The 14,629-nt window shown below is 29.7% G+C and overlaps 2 protein-coding genes across 5 annotated transcripts; both read left to right on the plus strand.

Annotated features, from left to right (window-relative positions):
- The first annotated feature begins 5,800 nt into the window (after positions 1-5,800).
- On the plus strand, positions 5,801-8,481 carry LOC105802443 (photosystem I assembly factor PSA3, chloroplastic). The gene is made up of 3 exons (XM_012634086.2): positions 5,801-6,238; positions 6,550-6,714; positions 7,885-8,481. The coding sequence occupies exons 1-3, from the start codon at positions 5,843-5,845 to the stop codon at positions 8,206-8,208; spliced, it is 885 nt and encodes a 294-aa protein (XP_012489540.1). The 5' UTR covers positions 5,801-5,842; the 3' UTR covers positions 8,209-8,481.
- A 2,208-nt stretch (positions 8,482-10,689) lies between these two features.
- On the plus strand, positions 10,690-14,629 carry LOC105802442 (protease Do-like 1, chloroplastic). 4 transcript variants are annotated; one of them, XM_012634084.2, is made up of 9 exons: positions 10,691-11,161; positions 11,273-11,395; positions 12,102-12,273; positions 12,858-12,895; positions 13,005-13,203; positions 13,299-13,451; positions 13,567-13,701; positions 13,792-13,900; positions 14,248-14,629. In XM_012634084.2, the coding sequence occupies exons 1-8, from the start codon at positions 10,752-10,754 to the stop codon at positions 13,867-13,869; spliced, it is 1,308 nt and encodes a 435-aa protein (XP_012489538.1). In that variant the 5' UTR covers positions 10,691-10,751; the 3' UTR covers positions 13,870-13,900; positions 14,248-14,629. The 4 variants fall into 4 exon arrangements, with proteins under 4 accessions (XP_012489539.1, XP_012489538.1, XP_052480417.1 ...); XM_052624457.1 differs by having other exon boundaries at positions 14,307-14,629; XM_012634083.2 differs by lacking the exon at positions 14,248-14,629 and having other exon boundaries at positions 13,792-14,028.

The following is a 14,629-nucleotide window of genomic DNA, read 5'->3' on the forward strand; positions in this document are numbered from 1 at the left end:
GATTTTGTATAACTAATGCTGGAACGCAAGCGCAAATAAAGTTTCCTTCCGTTCTTTAATATTTGGCTTAAATGGTTAAAAAAAACAATAGTAAAATAAATAAATTAATTAAATTGAGTTCTTAATAATAAAAAACAAACGTATAATTGAGATTTAAACTGAAAATTAATAATCAGCTAAGTTCTTAAAATTAATTTTTTCCTAAAGTTTCTGACCTCTTCAATTTGGATTGAGTGGCAAGATAATGTAAAGGTTAAAACTATTTAAAAATAAAAAGTTATTAAAAGTTCTGAATTTTATTAGAAATACATCTAAAACTATAAATTTATAATATAAATGTAAATTTAAAATAACATACAATAAATAATTAAATTTATTATTTAAAATTAATTAATAATAATACATGAAATATGTACGTTATTAAAATTAAAAATTAAATTAAATTATTTATGTTGTCATCAATCTTGAATCGATATCGAGTTAATTTATTGCATTAATTCAATCAAATTATATATATATATATATAAGCTACACGAACTCAAGTTGTCGCAGCTTTATTTTTTATTTTTATTTTATTTACAAAACAAATTTTAAATAATTTAAACACAATTTTATTTTAATATATTACAAATTTCAATTTTAAATGGAAATTGTTAATTGAAATATATAGATTTACCTTTCTTTAAATAATTATTATTTAAATAAATTATATAAATCCTGTATAATGCTCAGTATAGTTCTTCAAATAATATTTTAATATACGAATTGTTGTCTACATATTTATTTAAATATATATTATATTATATTATATTATATATATATTAAAAATATCGATGAATCAAACGGTACACCAAAATATAATGATATTGGTACATACCAGATTACCGAGAGAAAATTGTACACTTATTAGTACGATCTTGAATACCTTAACACAAACTCAAGTACACACTTAAATAACAGTATAAGTATAGATATAAAAACAATGTGGGTGGCGCAATTTGTGTAATAACATTTAAATGTTCAAAAATATTAAAGTAAAATTTTGGTTGAAGTGATAAAGAAACAATAACTTATAAATTTTATCACACCCGCCATGTGGTTGAACAAAAATAATTTATATTAAATATATATTTATAAAAATATATCAACCAATATTATTAGTGGAGTGACAAAGGCTTTTTATATGAATTTATCAGTTTTGTGTTCCATTTTAAATAATTTTTTCAATTGTTTTATTTGAAGATTATATAAAAGTATAAAAATATGTCCTTTAAAATAATAATATTTTAATAATTTCACAATTGAATTGGTGTCGAGTTGACTCGTGACACTAACTCAGTCAATCACTTTATATATAATATACATAAATAATATAAATAATAATCTAAAAATTTTAAATGTATATACAAACTATAAAAATTATTAATTATCTTGAAGATTATAACAGCAGCTTAACGAACTTTAGAAATATTAATAAATTCTTATAAATTTTGCTTAATCATTATAAATTTTTGTATAACCTTATAAATTTTGGTATAATCTTAAGAATTCTAGTATAATAAAATATTGAGTTGATCAAGTCGAGGCCACAAAGGAAAACTTTAGAAATATAGGTATACTTTTAGAAATTTTGGTAAATCATTAGAAATTTTGATAAAATCTTAGAGTTTTTATATAGCCTTAAAAATTTTGGTATAAGTTTAGAAATTTCGATGTATCAAAATATTGAATTGATCGAGTATGGGATACCGAAAAAAATTGATAAACCCCTAGAAATTTTGGTACACTAGAATATTATGTTGATCAATAAGGAAACTAGAGAATTTTGGTATAGCTTTAAACAAATGGGTATAAAGCTTGAGGAATTTGGTGTAACTTTATAAATTTTGTTAAATTCTTCGAATTTTTTTATACCAAAATCGTGATTTCATTATTCTTTCCCCTTAATAGCTTGAAAACCATCCGGACCACATTTTTATCATCCAAATGGTTGTTTAAAGAAAATCAATAATCTACTCCTTTTAATTTGAATTTTATTCGATCAAATTTACTGTCAATAATATATGAGTACAATTATGGAATTCATTTTTCAATGATATAAAATTTGGAATAAATAATAAGATCTCAACTTATTTAACATCTTCTATCCAAAGTACTAAGAAACATGGCAGAAACATGGTTTTACAAAAAAAAATAAAAATACAATCATCACATACATTTGTAAACAATTCAAGTAAGATTGGACCAACATCTTCATCATCATCCTCATCTGTAGATACATCGGGTGGTGGGTACTCCCTGTCCGGTCCAAAGGGAGAAGACATCAACACTAGATAATTTGTGGAATCTTTTCTCGAAATTTTCACCATTTGACAACGAAATTGTGGATCTTCTTCTCATTCTCTATGCGATGAGCATCGGAAATCTCGAATTTTTTTTTTCAAATTTTGTAGTGTATCCATAATATATGACCAATTTAACTTAATTAAGCTGCTCATGGATTTGAAGACAAGTCTAGGGGAGCTTGCTCAAATGACAAAGGTTGTGATGCTTCGATAGCCAAAACCTCAATACAAACTTCTTCACGAGTTTTTTCAACCATTGGTGTAATTGGTAGAATGTCTTTGTATTAATATTTTTGAGATCACCTTGGATGATATTATAAATAATATGTTTGTCAATTGGTTTGTTAGGACGAGTCATAGCTTCATTAGGCAGTAATTGGACTTTGGCTTCAAAACCCAACTCAATAATCAGACAAGTAAATTAAAGTGTTTGCAGACTTTGTATGGATATGAATTTATTCATTCAGTAACTGTCCAATGTCTATATACGTCCAACCAAAATACAAAAAAAGTAGGGGGTAAACTCCACGTTTCAACTCATTATTTTGCTTTGACAAAAATATGTGATGATTAATGAATTGTAATTATGTCTTTACCTCGAGAGAAAGATTCGTGGAGCGGATTGTATTGTTGGCATATATAAACACTGCCCCACACCCTTAAGTCAGCACATCATAAACCACATTCATATTTACCTCATAATTAATTAACTTAGTACACACACAATGCTCAACCATTAAATGTTCTTATTTCTGAATAGTCTAAGGATCAAAATGCACTTTCTTCTTTATTACAAAACATGTATTTTCACTTGCTTCTGGAAGGTTAGTGTAAAACTTTTATACAATCGATAAACAATAACTAACAAGTGTCTCATAAAAAAAAATTGGCATATCTCTTAGCAATCATATATTTTCACTTTCACCATTTTTGCTCTTCTCTTACTTTGAGGTTGCAGAAAAAGATTGATAGAAAATTATGTGAAAAATGTTAGGGGCTATGGGACAAATTGTTGTTGGATTCACAATGAATGCTTCGAGCTACAAAGGCAACCAAGATTAGGGCTCTTCTCAAATTTGAGAAATTTGAGTTTTAATTCAAATAAAATAAATTCTCTTTTTTAATTAAAAATAGTTATTTTTATTTTATATAAATTCCATGTTAAAATTGTTTAGTTTTAAGAAAATTTACTCATCATCTCTAAAAATGTCACAGGCAACAAATTTTTTCAACATCATAAAATTATTTGGTGTCTACACTACAAATGTCCACCATATAAGTTCTTAGGGTGAGAAATTTGTAGGAGGAATTTTATTTATATCAATGTTTTTAAAATTCTAAAATGAATTTACTTGTTTGGGTAAATATATTGAAGAATTTCAGAATTTGTAAGTAATTTCAAGAGGGTATTTTAATAGCTCAATTTCCTTTTCTAAATTCCACCTAAGGTGATTTTTCAAAATTCCTTATAATTTTTTTTAGGTAGTGTTTGAAAAGCCACCTAGTAATTGAATTTGGGTGTAATTGTTTGTAATTACACAACCATGACATGTTTGGGTAACAATTATAATTGGCGGGTCTCACCGAATTGGGTTTAATTGGAACACCTTAATTACACTTTCTAATTTTTAGAGAAAGGTGAGAATTAAAGTAATTACATAGATAATTACACTCAAACCCAATATATATATATATATATATATATATATATAACTTATAAAAATTATATTGTGAGCATGAATATGTATAAGGTTTTGGATAGTTATGACAAAAAAATATTATATTATAAATCTTAAAAATCATATTATAAAAATAAATTATGCATTTTATAAAGTTATAACAAAATATATATTACTTAAATCCTAAAACATTCTAAAGTTGTAAACATACATGTTATAAGTGTTATAATATATTTATTTTATAAAATTTATGGCCAAGAAATATGAACATAATATATATGTGATTAAGTTATATATTATAAAAATAATATACTTATTTAAAAATATAGTTTTTTTATCATAATTTATTTATAAAATAAATTTTAAAGTTATGATAAAAAATTATATTATATATAATAAGTGTTATGAAAGTTATTGGACAATTTATAAAATATTATTTATAAATGTTATATATTATAAATTTTTATTATGTTTTACTTAACTTACACGCTATAATAAGGGTATAACCTAGCATTAGTTTTTTTCAAATTAAATTTATATAAGTTTTTCATAATTAAAGATACAGGTTATTTGGACCGTGAACTCAAATATTATAAGATCGATGTTAATTATGTAAATACTAAAAAAAATATTGCACCTATCATGGAATATGATATCATTTGAGAGAACGGTGCTAAACATAAGCACCATAGATAACTTGCAAACTTTTTAATTTGAGACATTCAAGATAACAAAATGTGGTTGAGATGACATTTATTGCTCTAAAAAATATTTCTCATATTAACAAAATCACCTTAGTGTAACATAAAAAATAAAGTTGGATCGTATTAACATGTTGCATATTTCATAAATTCAATCATAGGTGGAACAAAAAAGATTCATACTTCGAAGACTATAGAAGAAGGAGATCTTGGTAATCATAATAATGCATATTCAAATTTAGATGATGACCTCGATCAAGGACCAATAGATGAGAATAAAGAGCATATATTTAGTATTAAAGAGGGAATAACCTAACAAAGAAACACTAAAAATATTAGATAAAATTGCATATGATGATTTGATTTTAATTTTGTTACTTATTTAGAAATTTTTATCATACTTATAATTTTTATAATAATTAATATTTTACAAATATAAAGTATGTAACTATGTAATTATAAATTATACTATAAATTATTATATAAGAAATTATGATGTAATTACATTGTGTTAGCCAAACACGCCTAGAGAACTACAATTTTTTGTAATTATTATCCTAATAATTACACTTTGATTTAATTACTTTGTATTATCCAAAAGACCTTTAATTTAAGTACAAATGATTCCACCATAAGATAAAAATTAACCTTCAAAAACATTTTATTTAATTATAATACATATTTTTAAATTTTGTTTTATTAAAACTACTTATAAAATTTTACAAATATAATGATATTCATATTCAATATATTTTATATTATTTATTTTAATATAATTATTTTTATTTTTAATTTATAAAACTCTAATATTTTTTTCTAAATTAATTATTTATCCAAATAAAATTATTACAAATTCTAACCTCCTAAATTTTAAAAGTCTAACATTTTAAAATTTTAATTCTTCGTATAAACGTACTCTTCTTTGAACATTTTAGCCTTAGAAATTCCGTCTTTAATCAAATATAAAACTAATTACTTTTTCAGTATAATCTTTAAACAACAAATAATTAAGGGAAAAAAAAAGATCAATGGATAACATATATATATATATATATATATGTATAAACGTGCGGCTAAAAACACAGCAATCCAAATTCCAAACTCCAACAAAACATCAATGGCGGCAGCTAAGCCATTGCCGTCATCCCTTCACACTCACAAAATTCTCTCTTCATGCAACCAAATTTTACCTTCGCTCCTCCATTTCCGTCAACATTACAGCAACCCAAAAAGCCAACAACCACAAAGGCGAAGAAAACACTCAAGCTCCTTAGATGGCGCCTACGGCTTGGCTATCAAAGCTTACATGGAAAACCCAAACTCCATCTCTGGTTTCGCAAACAAAGTCATTGGCTCTCTCCCTATAGTCGGCCTTGTCGCTAGGATTTTCAGTGATGAAGGCGGTGTTGGTGGGGATATCATTGATTTTGCTGAGTTTAGAAGAAGGGTGGGCAAGAAATGTACTGTTACTGATTCTAGAGCCTTTTACGAGTTCCAAGAAAGGAGAGGCCGGGTAATTTTTTCTTCTTTCTGGTAGGATAATTGTAGTTAAATGAAATGTTCATAACACAAATTTGATTAATTTGTTTTTCTGTTTTACATATGTTTGGTGTTAGTAATTGTTAGATTAATAAATGTAGATGGATAAGATTATGTTATAGAACAAAACGCCATTTCATAATATTAATAACGTAGCCTTTTGGGTGATCATGCATTGTTTTGTGTTATTTTTATCTTGTCTGCTCTCGTGTTCTTATCTTTTAACACGGTATTCTAACATGAATTAATGAAGACATTCGGCTTGGATTTTGTGGTTTTGGATAGGCAGGGGATCCTTTGTATGTTCTGCTATCATGTTGGCTAGCAGCTGTGGGCGCTGGTCTTCTTAAATCTGAGGAGATATTGGAGGGGGTGGCAAGGCTTCGGATTTCCAATGATATCGAATTCGAAGAGCAGAATTTTATTGCAATGATGAATGAAGCAAGAGAGGTCAGTTCATCTCATTCACACTATCCCATGTCTACATATCAATGTGTCTTGTGTCGGACATGGATACTTAAAAAATAAATGAAGAGTCCGTAGGTTCATTTCATGCCAAGCACTTCTAGTTATTGCCTATGTTGGATAAAGCCTTCACTTCACCCTAACATGTAACTAGTGACAAAGTCAAGAACTTCAAGTCAGGGGATCGGGATAAAATGCCAAAATAGTTTGTTTACCACTTTTGAATTAAATAAATTGTTACAACCTTGAAATTTGTAGGAATTATAAGGTTTGAAGGAACCAAGCTAGGCTAAGGATGCCATCTGCTTGTGTCCTAGTTACCTATATTCAAGGGAGCATCCGATATGTGTATGTAGCAGCTACAGATATGCTAACTTTTTCTCTATATATTTTGGAAGATCATTATCTTACTCCTATGTCTGGATAATACAAATTGTGTCACATACTTGACTATTCAAAAGGATATCCTCAAGTTAACTTAAAAAATTTGCATCCGTGTCTGATACCTTGTCTCGAGTCAATATAACATGGTTTAAGTACCATATTATAATAGGAAGGGAGGTTTTAAATAAGTTCAAAAGATCAAAGGAATTTATGTGCTACGAAACACAACCTGGCCGACCAGCTAGATTTTGTGGATTTTGGGACAGTGCTTTTATGGTGCTATAGATTTTCATTGTCACGATAAATAGGCTTTAGTTGGTCTCCATTTCACTAAACAAATGATCAAGATAGTTTGGAGCGATGGCATTCGATAGCTATGTTGCTCGGACTTGGTATAGTTTTGGATATGAATATGTGTCAAACATGGGTATGTTCAATTTCTTTTTATGTAGTTGGAGTATCGAAGAAATTTCATATCCTTACACCAATGCCTAAGTATGTGTGCCTAAGTATGTGTGGGACAATGATACTTCAAGCAAGATAAAGAGTCAGAGTAACATAGTTCAATAGCTTTTAACTGTGAGTAAGAGATGAGTGAATAATTAACTGCTCGATAATCTCTGCTCTATGTGGGTGCATGGTTGTTTATGTTTCCAATTTTATGTTGTCCATGGAGTTTTTAATGCTTATTTCAGCTTGTTTGACAAAGACACACACACATTTGTGCGTGTATTTATATATAACATGTATTTAGTACTTATATTGCTACAGAGGCGAGCTAAGTTGAATGCGGATGCCCCAACTCTTCCCATGGAGATTAGAGCCGAAAAGGCTGTTGATGCCATTTACGTCTGTTGCTTCGGGAGAGACCCGATAGAAGAGGAAGACGAGAGCTTGCTAAATATCATGCTATGTGCAGTTTTCCCAACCGTCAAGCGATCAATGATACAAAGAATCATCAAGGACAAAGCAATAAAAGTAGCAGAAGGTGGTGATGATGCAGACATCGTTCCAGAACCAAAGCCATTATCAAAGGAAGCTGTACAAATGCAAATGAAAGACCTTGAATTCCTTAAACAAAACACGGAGACATGAAAGAACTGATTTTAACGAAAAAATTGGAGTCGGTTCGCTTCTTCGAACTGCACTTGGATGGTATCGGAAAATGAAGCTAAGAAAATGGCTCCATATTGAAACCATCCAACACTTGAGTTTCAGATTGCACTCAATGGCAGATAAATCATAGGTTTACTGGGTCTTCCATATGTTTTGTTTCTTCTAGTTTGAGTTGAAACTCATTTTTAGGGTGTAACCATTAAAGGCAACAGTTTGCGAGTGAAATACAAGTTCATAGCAATGTTTTTGGAACCGGCCTTATGGTCAAATTGGTCCAGAAATTAAAAAGAAAATCGAAATAATGACATAAGCATAAATTATATCCTTTTATTTAGGTTAATTTTCCCCCTCAATTTTTCAAGTACTTGGGTGGATTGGATTTTATTTTTCTTTCGGTTTGAGCTAATAATTTAGACTAAAAACATGAAAATATCGATTCTAATCTCGATTTTGAATAGATCTAATCTTTTATTTGAATTAATATATTAATCGATTTTAAGTTTGATTAACCGATTTAATTATTGTATAAGTAAAATCAGAATCGAAATTATTAAAATTATATAATCACTTTTTCTTTTATTCTTTATAATTAATGAGATATGAACTTTGTTCCTTTAAATTAAATATCGTATCACTGACCTATCATCCTAGCAACTAGTTGTTGGGTGGATATACCTTTATCTCGAATTTTCTCAAACTTTGTTCACCTTTAAACATGCATGCATTAAAATTTGATATAGAGTAATCTACAATCATTTAGTTTAGTAGCAAATAACGTTTATATTATGGTCCGAAAGTTTGGATTTAATTCCTAATATCTCGACTCCTGCCTTTAATTATAAAAATATATATATATTGATATAAAGTATCTTTATATATATTTTTGAAATAATATAAAGTATCTTTATGCATAAATATTATAGGAATCATTTGTAAATATGAATTAGTTATATTAAATTTATGACACACTTACAATGTAGAAGAAAATAAATTTTAATAATTTTAAAATGAATATAAATATTACATATGTGTTCAATTGTAATGATATATTTTCTGCATTTTATATTAAAATATAAAAATAAAATATTTTTAAAATAATATTTACTCTTTATAAAAATAAATAATTTTAATAAATTCCAATTGAATTAAGACATAGAAGTATAAACATATTTATATTTAATAAATATATAATTTACATGAAAACAATAGCAATATAAATATTAAAAATTTTGAATTTAATTTTAAGTTCAAAGATGAATTTGAAATAGATTTAAAATTCTCCAAGCTAAAATGATATATATAAGTAATTTTAAATTTAAGGGTAAATTACACATGTGGTCATCTAACTATTAGGAAGTTTCTTTTTTGGTCACCTAATTATGAAAAGTTGCAAAATAGTCACCCAACTATTTGATTTTTCTCTTTTTGTTATGGGTGGTTAAACAACTAATGGGAAGTTGATGTGGTAGCTTTTAAAATTGACATAATAACAATTTTAACCCTTGACATTTGTACATTGTGCCAATTTAGTTTTGATTCTAAAAATTGAACCCTTAACGTTTACATATTGTGCAATTTGATCTTTTACAGTTTTATTTTTCGTTGTATCCATTTCTGACGTTATCCACGTGTTTGATTCAGTAAAAAAACAAGAAATAAAACAACCCAAAATTTGAAAAATAGACAATTTAATTGCTTAAAAAAAATCTACTTCATTAAGTCAACCCAATTGTAAGTCTAACTACTTAAAAAAGAAGAAGCTTTGATTTGCTTCTTCAATGGCGGTCAGTTTAACCTAACAAACAATGAATTAGTATCACTCAGAGCTATTAAGTTATTTGTCATTTATACATTGTGTCAATTTAGTTTTGATTCTAAAAATTGAGCTCTCAACGTTTACACATTGTGTAATTTTATCTTTTACAGTTTTACTTTTCGTTGTAACATTTTCTGACGTTATCCATGTGTTTAATTAAGTAAAAAAAGAAAGAAAGAAAGAAAGAAAACAACCCAAATTTTGAAAAATTACAAATATTTTTGTTTTATTTCTAATTTACATGTATTGAATTACATTTTCATGTAAAAATAGAATAAAGCAGGTAATATGCAAACATTGATGACTAATTTTTAAAATTAAAATTAAATTAATCTAATGTGTAAATATTGTAAATTAAATTTGTTATTATGTTAATTTTAAAACTAACACTTTTATTTTATTAGTCATTTAATAACGGATTACTAAAAAGAAAAATCGAATAAGTGAATGTCCAGTACTTTTTAATAGAAGAATGTTCAAGAAAGAGACTTATTAGATTTTATATTCAAATTAATATTTAAATTATTTTAAATATTAATTAAAAATAAAATAAAAATCTATTAAGCGAGTACACAATAAAATACTTTCTTTGTGGTCAAAAAAAGTCCCCTTAAAATTCAGTAATCTTTGGTTCGGCCATGGAAAAATTTTCAAAGAATAACCATAATAAAATTGCAGTGAGTTGTCTAAACCAGTCAGCAAAGAGATGGCAGCTTATTCACTCCTGTCCACACTTTCCTCCCCATTTTCTCGCTCCCCAAACAGAACTCCGAAGCTTCCTCCCCTCTCTCTCACTTCCACTTCTAAACCTTCTTTTCTCTTTCCAACCAGGAAACTCTCTCTCCCTTCTCTCCACAGTCTCATTTTCAATCAATCCAAAAACAGTTCTAACAATAATTCTAGTAATAATTACATCGTTTCTTCAGCTTTCGATTCCTTCTTTATTCTCTGCACTTCGCTTGCTTTATCTTTCTCGCTATTCGTAACCGATGTGGGAGCCGCCTCGGCCTTTGTGGTGACCCCTCCCCGGAAATTACAGTCCGATGAGTTGGCTACGGTTCGTCTTTTTCAAGAGAACACTCCCTCTGTTGTTTATATCACCAATCTCGCCGTCAGGTTAATTCAATTTTAAATTTTCCGTCATTCATTTTTGAGCTTTCTTATTCAATTTGCTGTTGCGTAGTTTGTATTTCCCCCTTTTTTTGGGTAACGGGCTTCTTTTTTCAGGCAAGATGCTTTTACGTTGGATGTGCTGGAGGTGCCACAAGGATCGGGGTCGGGTTTCGTTTGGGACACAGATGGTCACATTGTTACCAATTATCATGTGATCCGTGGTGCTTCTGATCTCAAGTTAGTTCTTTTATTAGTTTTATTATTTCCTGTTATTCTTGTAAATGATTGGGATTGAATAACCGCAGAATGGAAATGGAAATATTTTTAGATGATATCAATTCACATCATTATGGAATATGGGTGTTATTTACAGTGTTTGGAATGAATGTATTGGAAAAGCATGAACCTATATAATCTATTTGGTTATCTAAGCATGGAAAAATATGAAAAGATCGTTTAGGGCTAATTTATGTTTATCTGGACTCTTCATTTCCTTAAATTACCCGTATCCGATGCCATTCGGATGTTGTTATAGGGTATGATCCTCCAATTATGTGAAAAAAGTTGGAAATGTTGAATATACTCATGTCAGAAACATATTTGTTTCTAGCACTCATTCATGAGTTCGAGTAACATAGGAGTAGAATGCGATGCATGACGAATAAACATCTGGTTCTTGGTATCTTTTTGTTTTGTTAGAGCAACGGGATAGTGCATTAAATAAATTTGAGGAAATAAATACACCATTTATTTGGAGGTATTGAGCTTGGTTGAGTTGCTATTTTGACTGTTTCTAAGTCTTGAAAGTAATCATATATGAAGAAACAGGAGTTAGCGGTGTTAACTACCTGACCTTTGGCAATATGGATATAAAGGATAAAGATGTTTTAAAGCTTCTTGTTCTTGATATACGAAATCTTATATTGGTGCTCATTATTTGAAGGGTTACTTTTGCGGACCAGACGACATATGATGCAAAAGTTGTTGGATTCGACCAAGACAAGGACGTAGCTGTATTGCGTGTTGATGCCCCCAAAGACAAACTAAGACCTATACCTATTGGTGTCTCTGCAGATTTACTTGTTGGCCAGAAAGTATATGCCATCGGTAACCCTGTGAGTACATGTTTATACTTGTAGAATTATGACCTATACCTGTGTGGTGAGTACTTTATTTGTTTCACTTCAATGGAGACTGTATGTAGTGATATCAAGGATATGAACATACTTATATATGCAGGTCGTTAAATATCATATACATTTCCTTCATCATATATCTTATTTTTTATTTTCCGATACATCATATTTCCGTTTATCCATTCTCTTCGAACACATTTATTATGATGTTTAATAGGATTGGCATGGAAAAGAGGTTGCTTTTCGATATGCTTGCATAATAAAGTGTCGGATACAAGTATGTGTCCAACACGGGCATTTGAATTTTTTTGAAGCTTTTCCATGTCTTTGGAGAGTCATATCTCCGTACCCAAGTACGGATATGCATCAAGACACAAACACTTAAAGAGAAATAAAAGTGTTGAAGCAACATAGATGAATTTGATTAATAAGACTGCTGCCCTCACTATGGTTTTAAGTGCCTGATCAAGAGTTAATGATCGTCTGCTTTTACTCCTATTCTTTTAGCTCTTTGATTACTTGTTTGAGTGGATTTCTGATTTTTCTTTTTCGTGTCCTTGCAGTTTGGACTTGATCACACTCTTACAACTGGTGTTATCAGGTATCAAAGACCAACGATTTGTGACTGATATAACATATTTAAGTTTTCTCCTATTGCTCTTTTTTATATGAATTACAGTTGCTAATGCTTCTTTTATATTTACCTATAGTGGGCTTCGCAGAGAGATCAGTTCTGCGGCTACCGGTCGCCCAATTCAAGATGTTATACAGACAGATGCTGCTATTAATCCTGGTAATAGTGGAGGGCCACTCCTAGATAGTTCAGGAAACCTTATTGGGATAAACACCGCTATATATTCTCCTTCTGGTGCAAATTCCGGTGTTGGATTCTCGATTCCAGTTGACACAGTGAGTATTACATAGACCTTGATTCGTTTGAGATGGAAGAATTTATATTGTTTCGTTTTCTTTCCAAGTTCATCTCGCTATTCCTACATGTCCAGGTTAGTGGCATCGTTGATCAGTTGGTGAAGTTTGGGAAGGTGACAAGACCTATTTTAGGGATTAAATTTGCACCCGACCAATCCGTCGAGCAGTTGGGAGTAAGTGGTGTGCTTGTCTTAGACGCTCCTGCGAATGGTCCAGCCGGCAAGGCGGTATATTATTTCTGCATCGAACTTTCACCTTTTCCTTTTGAAGATTGTTACATTTCAACGGCATGTTGAAGCTTTTCATATTTTCTATTGACAGCTGACCTTTAACATATAACAGGGTCTGCGACCAACAAAGCGTGATGCTTATGGTAGACTCGTATTGGGTGATATAATAACTTCTGTTAACGGAAAGAAGGTCACCAATGGCAGCGACTTGTACAGAATTCTTGATCAATGTAAAGTTGGTGATAAGGTATATAATCAAATACTGCCTGTATATTCCTAGAATATTCTTCAGATGTTTTAGAAGTGTAGATTTTTTCCATAATCTTATTTCTCACAGGTTACCGTCGAGGTGTTGCGCGGTGATCATAAGGAGAAGATCCCGGTAATTCTCGAGCCAACGCCAGATGAGACATGAAATGTCTTTTTGCTGTGGTGTGTAACATTAGGTACGTGTATATACAATGAAATGCCATTATTTATTATAACCATTCCACTGGTAATGGTCCTGTTATACAATGTACATATGCCATCAGCGGGTAAATTATAAAAATAGTCACCCAACTATTAGTGTGTTTCTGTTTTGGTCACTCAAGTTTAAAACTTTCTATTTTAGCCACTAACATTATCAAAATTTAATATTTTGCTCACTCATCAGTTAAATCACTAACGGTGACCTTTCTATTGGCATAATAAATTTAGCCCTCTAATGTTTATAGATTCAATTAATTTAGTCGTAATTTTAAAAAATTCAACAAATTTAGTCCTCAATTTTACACAATCTGGTCGATCCTAGATGGGTTGCGACTGTTACGAGAACGGGGCTTTAGGAATGTCGTGGTTGTCTTGGTCCAGCGAATTCGAGGTTTCCTTACCAGACAATGGAATGTGGTGATCTAGCATGGTTATGGTGAAGTCAACCTGCCTGCGGATTCTCTAGCGAGAAGTACGAACTGCAATCCGATTGGTTTCCATTTTCTAGGGAGGGCTCCAGCTGATCTGCAGCAGATTTTATTGTTCGAGAGTTCAGGGACCTCTCCTAGCAGTCTTCATCGGGCATAGTTTCTCCTAGTTAGTGTTTTGTCTTTGTTATTATTTACCATTTTTTTAATTTAAAATTTTATTTTTTGAAAAAAAAACGTATAAAATTATAAATAAATGAACACCCATTTTTATCA

This window comes from Gossypium raimondii, chromosome 11 (genome assembly GCF_025698545.1).
Source record: "Gossypium raimondii isolate GPD5lz chromosome 11, ASM2569854v1, whole genome shotgun sequence".
Lineage (NCBI taxonomy): Eukaryota > Viridiplantae > Streptophyta > Magnoliopsida > Malvales > Malvaceae > Gossypium > Gossypium raimondii.

Excerpts from the sequence above, each read along its gene's own strand:
- LOC105802443 (XM_012634086.2), top strand. The coding sequence starts at position 5,843 with ATGGCGGCAGCTAAGCCATTGCCGTCATCCCTTCACACTCACAAAATT. Across the intron at positions 6,239-6,549 it reads TCCAAGAAAGGAGAGGCCGG|GCAGGGGATCCTTTGTATGT; the intron begins GTAATTTTTTCT and ends GGTTTTGGATAG. Across the intron at positions 6,715-7,884 it reads TGATGAATGAAGCAAGAGAG|AGGCGAGCTAAGTTGAATGC; the intron begins GTCAGTTCATCT and ends ATATTGCTACAG.
- LOC105802442 (XM_012634084.2), top strand. The coding sequence starts at position 10,752 with ATGGCAGCTTATTCACTCCTGTCCACACTTTCCTCCCCATTTTCTCGC. Across the intron at positions 11,162-11,272 it reads ATCACCAATCTCGCCGTCAG|GCAAGATGCTTTTACGTTGG; the intron begins GTTAATTCAATT and ends TTCTTTTTTCAG. Across the intron at positions 13,702-13,791 it reads AATGTAAAGTTGGTGATAAG|GTTACCGTCGAGGTGTTGCG; the intron begins GTATATAATCAA and ends TATTTCTCACAG.